Source organism: Alligator sinensis, unplaced genomic scaffold, assembly GCF_000455745.1.
Source record: "Alligator sinensis unplaced genomic scaffold, ASM45574v1 scaffold72_1, whole genome shotgun sequence".
Lineage (NCBI taxonomy): Eukaryota > Metazoa > Chordata > Crocodylia > Alligatoridae > Alligator > Alligator sinensis.
In genome coordinates, this window is record NW_005842547.1 from 1,053,539 (window position 1) to 1,062,872 (window position 9,334).

Genomic DNA, 9,334 nt, shown 5'->3' on the forward strand with positions numbered 1-9,334 from the left:
CATGAGCAACACATAATTGGACTGACTACAACTGGAGCAGCACCAGGAGGTATAGCTATAATTAGTAGTTCAAACTACCGCTGTGATAACTTTGAACCTAAGGAGTGGAAAGATCTTCAACAGTATCCCTGTATAAGAGAAGAGAAAAGGAAACAAAGTGGGTAGTTAACTGTGAAGCTTAAGTGGAAGAAAAGTAGTAAAGGTAAATAATAAGAGAGGAAGTGACAGGTGAAGATGCTAAGATCAGGGTGCCATGATACACTATGCAGCTCATCAGGACCGGCATAACAATAGATTTGTTTTGGTGCAGTTTGTAGGAGGGTGAAGATAAAATGGAATATTATACATATTTTATTCTGCAGCATGACATGCAATAAGGAGGATTGCCTAAGAAGCCTATATAATACTGTTTACTTTGGTAGAGTGGAAGCAATGAGTCCTGGCAGAGCTGTTTTGCTGATAAAATGAATTAAGCATTTTTTAAGTGACAGAGAACCAAATTCTGCTTCACTTCTGCTTCAATAGAAACTCTTGAATGCAAAGAGGTTACTCCAGTTTTCCTCTTATTTAAGGAGAACAGAATTAGGCCTGGCTATGTTTTAAAATTTGAGCCTTTATTTTTGCCATTCTTAAAACAGAGGCTGAGATTTTGGCACCAGAAGAAAATGCTGAAAAAGAATCTCTGTAAACACTGAGAAGAAATTAAAATGAAACCCACTGCATCCCAAGCCAATCCTTTAGCTACTCTGCTGCAAGGCAGAAACAAATTGAAAAAGAGGTTCTGTGGGGGAGCTCAGGAAATTTTGCCCAAAGTTTGTTGTGAACAGAAAAAAAAAATTACAAAACAATTGGGAATAGGGAGCATGGCAATTTTTAATAAGTAGAAAAACAGTGGGAGTTCAACTTTTTACCAGTTTCTAAGTACAGACAAAGGCTTCCCAGCTGTCACATTGTGTTCACCATGAAAATTTGGTGGTAGGATGGTAAAAAAGAAAAAGCCAGTGTGAATATTGCAAATGAACTGCTTTGTTTTGTCACAATCTTCTAGTTCCACTTGTGGGTGTAGTTTGACATATTCCAGATGGGAGCAAACACAATTGAAATAGAATAAGAAGCAAAGTGAAACACACTCATCACTTCATAGTACTTATTTTGCCTCATTATAATCATATTCAAAACACTATGCTGTAGTTTAATTTAAACATATCAAATGTGACAGCTCTGAAATAATGAAAACAACTCTGCTTTCATGTTTATGGTACCATGAAAATGCATGGTGAAATTAATCATTTATACTGAAGCAGGTAAATGACAAAATGAGTTGTATTTCTTTTTTCATATATATTTAATAGGCTCCAAATAAAGACCATCTTTTCCTTCCTTATATCAATTTTCCTTTGCTTCTTACAAAGAAATGGGGCAGAGTTTTTTTTTTATTTCAAGTCCAGTTTATCATAAAAATGACCTCTTACTGTTTACAGAAATGTAGGATCTAAACACTTCAGGTAAAATCCTGTTTCACCTTTAGGCACCTAATTCAACCTTACAGAGCTGGGCAAGTGTGATTTTTGGCCTTTGTGACAGTTTAATATATTTGTACCTATGGAGCTGTCCTGTTCTACCCTTCCTCACACACTCAGAATGCTGTATTATAGCCACATAAACTCTGGCTTGGAATAGTATTGCCTAACTGCAAGTGTAATGACACGTGAGCCCCTGAAACCTCAGTCAGAGAAAAGCATAAGTAGCCTATGTTTGACACCATAGGAGGAAAACTCACCCACTTCTTTATCCAGTAATTAGGTCACTTGCCTAGGGTGTGGAAGGCTCAGTTCTAGCATCACTACCCAGAAACTTTTTGTACCTCACTTTCTTTCTTCCTTCCTTATAAAGGGCTCTGACCACCAGACTGTGGGCTGGGAATTTCCTGGAGCACATTCCAGGTGTCTTTTTGAAGCTGGCCCACTGGGCAGTCAAAACAGGAAGAAATATGGGAGTAGGAGCAGAACAAGCCATAGTGAGCTAGATATTACTGTCAAAAGGTGGAGACTCTAGGTTCTTATCCCACGAATGCAACAACTATTTCACTATGCAATATTAAATGCATAGTGCATAAATGCCGTTGAGACTAGGGGCCAGATACAATGGCTAAGCAGCAGAGGCTAAATTTAAATGATGTTGTGTGCTCCCAGCAACTGCTTAAAACAAACATTATTTTTAAGAATGTAAAAGCATAATTTTTGTTATTAAGTGCCATGGGCAAATATAACACCTTTCCCGGTTTACTGATTTATTCAGATGTCTCGGAGTTAGCCCCTGCAGATTGCTAACCATTTTAAAACCAAGCTAGAAAATAAAATTCAATTCCCCCAGATTTCTTTCTTTCTTTTTTAGGAAGAGGAGAGGATGAGACGTTCAGCAGATCAGCAGGCATCCTGGTTTTCTCTGATCTAATCCCCTCCCCCCCCCCCAATTTTTGGTTTTAAAAAAGTAACCCCAAATCCACATTTTTTCCATGATTAAAATGAAACACCACTATATATATAGTGGCTCCTGGCCCCAGCTCCCCCCAGCTCACTGTTAGCTGCCCTGCTGACAGATTAAGACAGAGGGATGGGACTTACTGCACCCATGCACGTACCACCCCACCCCCAACAATTGTGGGGCAGATGCTGTTCCCTGCTCAGCTCCTTGAGTGCAAAGCTGGGTGGGGACAGACTGCGGAGCCAGGGATCATGGAGCTGGATGGGGAACAGGCTCCCCAGGCCCACCAGCATGGAGTTCCCAGCACCAGCTCAGGCTGGGAGATAAGGATTTCCTCACACCAGCCCCACAATCATGGAGCTGGTGCTGGGAGATAAGGACCTCCCAGTGCCAGCCCTGCTGTCGCAGAACTGGAGCTGGCAGATAAGAGTCTCTCATCCTTCATTCCCTGAATTGCAATCTTAGAGTTGGGGGCTTGGAGCATCCTGCTGCTAGGGCAGGTGGACATAGTCCTCACCCCAAAGCCTGCCCTGGCAGCAAGCAGCTCCTGTAGGCAGGGAGCAATTTCCCACACACTGGTGGCCGGCTGATGGGGAGAAGATTTGCTCCTGGTCAGGTGTCTACATGAGCACTACTGTTGAGTTTGTAATTGGAAGTAAATTTGCTACTTACATTTGCAGGTAGCAAATTTACTCACAATTAACGAGGTTTACTGCACAGTAAGCATGTGTCCATGCAGATGCACTTGCTTACTGTGCAGCAAACTATGCGACTTCACAGTAAAACATCTCGTGTAGTTGCACCTAGTGGGTGGAAAAGAAATTAAATCAGAAACCTCACCAGAAATTTGTGAGGTTGAATAAAGTTGTCTGGGGTGGGAGTGTTAAAGAAACAACAAGAGTGTTAATAGGTTGGAAGCTCAAGGAGAATTGTTAATGAAGGATATTGTCTCTTTCAGAGAAGGAGATTGAAGATCTTTCTCAAGCAATTTTATTTGTAGCATTTTTCTCCAAGGTGTGAATAGGGAATAAGGTTCATTCTGCCTGATATTAAGCAATCTGGTGTGGACCAACAAAGCATTAAACTATGTGCTTAACTTTACGTACATGAGTTGTTAGAGTGACTTTAATAGTCATGTTAAGTAAATAAATAAAATTAAGTTAATCAAATTGAATTATAGTAAAAATGGAATGATGCAAGCATGCTAAGAATTCAGGGAAAGTAGGTGAATAGTTTTCATGCAGCACTGATTAGAAGTTTCTAATTGATCAGTATTCACTGATTTTTAACCAATTAAACCCAGGTTTCATGTCTTCTGCTGCTGCTTTACTGCAGGGTCCAGGAAGATTTTTTTGCTGTCTTTCTTGAATGTTTAGCTTACCTTCCTCTTTAAGCATTGAAGAATGGTCATGAGTTGAGAGGGGCGTTTTGATGCCCTTAGTGGTCCTGAGAAACTTTCAGGTTCCTGGTGTTTCTGCTCACATGCTGCAGGTCAAATAAATCAACAGATTGAGGGTCAAAAAGGAATAGTTGAAATTAAAAAGGAGCCTTTTTTCTTTTCCTGCAGCATGGGGCATGACCCACTTTTGAGACCACTATAGCTACTATTGCAGGTATAAAAGGAATTTGGCATTGCCATTCATCTCTTCTAATCTCTTTCTATGGCACACTATATGTTTTTAGACTTTTGAATTTGTACCAAGGATCTTAGGACCTTGTCAGACCTTATGTGGTAAACCAAACAAATTTTAATCAATTCACTGTTGTTCAGCCTAGTGAAGCAGTTACACAGTAAGTTGAAAAACCTGCTCTGACTATCCCTCATCTATACAACTGTAAATTGCCACTAGAAGCTTGGTGAGCAGGACTAGGAGCTAGAGGAAGGACAGACTTGCTACTCCTGCTGGCCAGAGTGAGTGCTATAGCCCTGGAGTGCCTAGCAGCTGTGTTGTCTCCTGTTGCCACTCACACCGGCTGCTAGTCCTGGAACAGCTGATGTTAGCAGTGCTGGGAAGGCAGTGCCCCCTTACTTAGACTGGCTCACTCTGCTCCTGATGGGAGCAAGTTATGGTGGGAAGTATCACAGCCACCAGGCATGATGACCCCAGGGGGCAAGGTGCTGTGCCTGACCCCTTTGTGCCCCAGCATCCCTTTTCATCCACAGTGTTCTGTGTGGAGTACTTCAACTTGAGCAGAAAAGCTATGGCGGGTGGCCATAAATTAATGGAACAGGCCAAAATTAGGCAGATTAGAGATAATCCTGCCCTGGAGTGGTGTAATGTTAAACCAAATAATGAGTGCTTTAAGCCACTCAAAAGTTGTTAACATGCAGCCAGTTCAGAGATTCAGTGCTCCAGAAAATGCCTTAACTCTATGTGTAACAAGGCCCTTAGTGTTTTATACAGCTTGCTTGGAGTGCTTTGTGGCATGAGGAAGTAAATACCACTGATACCACTGCAGACCCTATATATATATATATATATATAATTCTCTGTGCTTGTGCTGCAGGAAACTGTACCATAGTCCCTTCCAGTCTTATGTTCCTATATTTTTACTTCGGGCTCATAATACTGGATACTTGCTGGACAATTACTTTTAGACCAGTAAATAAAATTTGGGCCATATATTTGTTCTGATAATTTAAGCTTTATGCTACATTTAGGTCATGAAATTGCACTAAATAAGAAACAATTTATGAGAGAGCCTGCTAATACAAAATGCATTTTCTAATTTACTCATGCATTTTTAAGTATCATTGGAAAACGTTAGAATGTTATAAAGGTAATATAAATTGTTTCCACTAGTTACCAATCAAAGGGATACAAGTGCATTATTATTCATGTGCTGTTTCTGATTATTGAGGGTAAATGTGATTTTTTTTTTAATAATACCAGAACATACCAGATTTTTACTTTTTGTCCCCCCTTTTTCAGCTGTATCCTGTGGTATTCCAGAATCTCCAGGGAATGGTTCAGTTATGGGTAATGAATTCTCTTTGGGCAGTAGAGTGATATATGAATGCAAGGAGGGCTTCAAGCTAGAAACTAGTCAACAAGCAACAGCAGTGTGTCAAGAAGATGAATTATGGAGTAACAAAGGGAGGCCACCTGTCTGTAAACGTAAGTGTGCATATATTTCTCAGGCATATTTCTCTTGAGTTAGCTCTGAGAAATTTTCTATAGTGAATGTTAGCTTTCTGTACATGGAACTCATTTTTTGGCCATTGTGGGATTAATTTTAATGCAGGAGTGAAACATTCTTTTAAATTAAGAGTAATGCAAAACAGCCTTAAAGCTCTCTTAACCAGCTATACAAATATTTCCTCATGTGTGGTCATCTATTGTACTTAGCTCTTTATCACCCTCCATGCTGAATCCCTAGTTGCAGAATGGTGTCTTAGGGACCACTCTTCCTACACTCTACAAGCATGAAAACCTGAGGCTGCTCTAATCATCACAAAGTCCAATTTTCAAGATTGTATCAAGATCACAGAACAAAAAGATGATATGAGGCCATTGTTGCATTGCTGAGGTTAATGCTAAACAAAGTTGTGTTCAGCTGAGAATCTCTCCGCTAATTTGGCAATAAAAACTGTGTGTTCATAGTGTTTTAAGTATACATGAGCCCATCTCTGCCAACAGATAAAAGTATTTTGGACATGCATTCACTGGCAGTAACTGTAGTAGGCATAAGGCAAAGACCTATTATGTTTATTATTTCTTATTTAACTTTTAAAAGAAATCTGATGTAAATACCCAAAAATAATATGCACCTATCATCTCTGTGTTACCATTATTATGCCCAGTCTTTCTCCTGACATCTTTCAATAATTATTGCCTGTCACAATTTATTTCAATATGGATTGTAAATTATTAAAAGCAGGTTCTGTTTCTTAAAATGTTTGTACAGCATCCAACCCAGGGGAGCCCTGATATTGATAGGGAACTGAAATACTATTAATACATTAATGTCTAAGCTATGAATTTAATATGAGCTATAGGCCCCTTTCCATGTTGCAAAAATAACACTGGAAAAATCAAGTAAATTGTTTTTATATATATATAAAAACTCTCATTATTTAAACTGTTTTAAAAATTCTAATTGGTTTGCCCATGTAGGTGGAATACGACTAAAACATTACTTTGCCTATGAGAGATGCTTCCTGCTTTTTTAACTTTCTTAAGGGGAAAAAAATGCTACTTGACTTCATAGTCTTGAATGTATGCACTCGATTTACAAATTAACTCAGACATCCACAACTGAACAACATAGCCTTGAAAGACACAGGACTGATTTATTACAGCTCCCCTAATGTACAGGAATCCTTAAGTAATAATGATAGAAGGGTGGCTGAGTAACCAAAATGATGTGATGGCCTGAAAAGATTTTGACTGTAGTTCTGGATTATGGTTTATGAAAATAAAGCAACCAACATGTTGATTTCCACATAAGCCATCAAATGGCATTCTGCCAAGCAAATTCAGTTTTGAATTGGACACACAGAGGTGAGAAGCTGCATAAATTATATTGCGTTACTTTGAATCAATAGCTTGCTTTAAAAAAGCATGAAAATTGACGATTTTATTGTAGCAGTGCATACAGTTTGAATAAATGTGAATGAGAAAATGGAGGGGTGAAAGCGGACCAAAACAGTTTGACAAATAATTAGAAAGGATTAAGATAAGGAAATGTTTTAGAGTGTTTCATGAAAAGATTTGAACACTACTTGTCTCCTTCAGGTGGCCAATCAACAGTTATCTTCTGTGTTTTTCAGCTCTAACAAAATAGATTTTTCTTAGCGACTACATTCTAAGATAACTTTTTTGCCTTTTCAGCTTAGAACTGCCTTGGTTTTTTTTACATTGCGTAAAATTCTCCAATTTTAGGATAAAATACTTAAAGCTTTTATATCAGGGATACTCAGCCCCTCACTTGTGAGCCAGATTGACCCACAGAGCTGTGACATCTGGCCCACAGGGCTCCCCATGGGTTCAAAACTTTGGCAGTGGGGGAGTGGTGGCAGCATTAATTGCCACTCCCCTACTCCCAAGTTTCCAAACCCATGAAAAGCCCTGTAGGCAAGATAGCATGGCCCTGCTAGATCACATGCATGAATCAGGACTGGTCACAAGACATGATCAGGGCATGAAGGGCCTTATCTGGGTGGTGCAAATCTGGATCTAGGTGCATGGGGCCTGATTTGGGTGGTGCAAGGTAGGATCCAGGCTGAGGAGCCCAATCTGGGCACAGCAAGGTGGCATCCTGATCCAGGTAGCATGAAGTGGCATCTGGGAATGCAGGGCCCAATTTAGGCAGTGGAGGCGTATGGGGTCTGATCTGGACTCCAAACTTGTGGATCTAGGACATGGACTAGCACCACATGACTCATCTAGGCCATAGGACCAAAAGGTTGAGCACAACTCATTTAGATTATGATGTCATCCTGAACATAGCTAGACTTTTCCAAAAATATTCTTTTTCTGGTGAATTTTTGGGAATTCTTCTAGGACAATTGTTGCATGTGACCTAGAGCATAATAAATTAATGTTTATCTGTCAGATGATATCACACAAAGAACAGAATATAGAGGTATTTAGCCTTGTTTGTCTGAAGTCAGGCTAAAGGTAGGCTAGGGGATGTTGGAGACTAAGTGGTTCAGAGAGGTATGCATTTTCATAGGCAACCATCTACTTTCTCCAATGCTATGATCAGAAGAGTTCAATTGTACAAATTATGCAGTTTGAAGCAGGTTTAGGGTATGTGTTTGTTCCTTGCAATATGGAAGTCAGGGTGGCTTTGTCTGCACATGCTGTTTCTCCCTTAGGATAGGGAGCAGGGAAGAGACAAAGGGGTTTATCATCAAAACTGGGGCATAAAGCTAAATAGGGCTCATATCTCTCTGACCTCAGTGTCACAGAAGATGTCAGGCTGAAGGCAGGAAAGGGAAGTGGCTGAAGTTCAAAATGCTGTGACTTCCTCAGTTGATGGATGGACTTTGTGGAATCTACACAAACTGTCACAGATTATAGTAGCTTCCAGATTTTGGGAAGATACCTGGGAGCCATAACTGGCTGTTGGTTTTCAGCATCTCTTTCTTTTCCTCTTCCAACTGATGCTGAAAGCAATTTGTGAGTGTGAAACCATCCAACTCTATTCATTCTCTTAGGCTCAGGAGATTATTGCCTTATGTGCAACAGGAAAACTAATAGATTTGATCATTCTACATCAGTTTTTACACAAGTTTTTACACAAGGGTGTAGTAGCATTAACTTTGGAAAAGGTTGTGTACAGCATGATGGACAGCAGATGGACAACATGGAGGTTGAACCTTTGTAGAGACAACTATAGTAGCTAAACTGAGTAATAAAAAATAGTCAATTGTGTGCACTTGAAAAGCATTGGATGAAACTGAAGGAACCTGACAAACTTTAAAGGGAGAGCCCAAAAAATTCTTATTGAGAAACTAAAGAGAGCTTGTCACCTTCTCCTGCATGCGTTTTGCATGTGGCATATAGACACACACACACACACACACACACAAATCCCTCTCCACTGTCTTCTTCAGCAGCCCATTGCAGTCAAGGATGATTGTCTTCCATGACTGGCTAATCTGAGTGGCCAAAGATGGCTGATGAGCAGGTATCCGGGTTTTCAGTTTGCCACAGTAAAACCAAGATTTTATCATTTTAAGGAAAAACCCTGGATTGTCTCATTGTAAGGAGAAAAACATGGTAAATGGTGGGTTTTCCCTAGAAGGGTGGTAGAGTTCCAGCCTGCAAGGGGCTAGGGACAGTAGCAACTCATAGGGGATGCACCCTCTGACTGGCTGCACTCGCCGCTTAGGTGATGG

At 40.1% G+C, this 9,334-nt stretch overlaps 1 protein-coding gene across 1 annotated transcript in view; it reads left to right on the forward strand.

Moving 5' to 3' along the window:
• LOC102386534 (CUB and sushi domain-containing protein 1) overlaps positions 1-5,915 on the forward strand; it is a 796,348-nt gene extending 790,433 nt beyond the window's left edge. Inside the window, exons 46-47 of the mRNA XM_006032113.1 lie at positions 5,418-5,603; positions 5,866-5,915. Coding sequence (XP_006032175.1) covers positions 5,418-5,603; positions 5,866-5,915 — 236 coding nt within the window. The remainder of the gene's footprint in view (positions 1-5,417; positions 5,604-5,865) is intronic.
• The last annotated feature ends 3,419 nt before the right edge of the window (positions 5,916-9,334 follow it).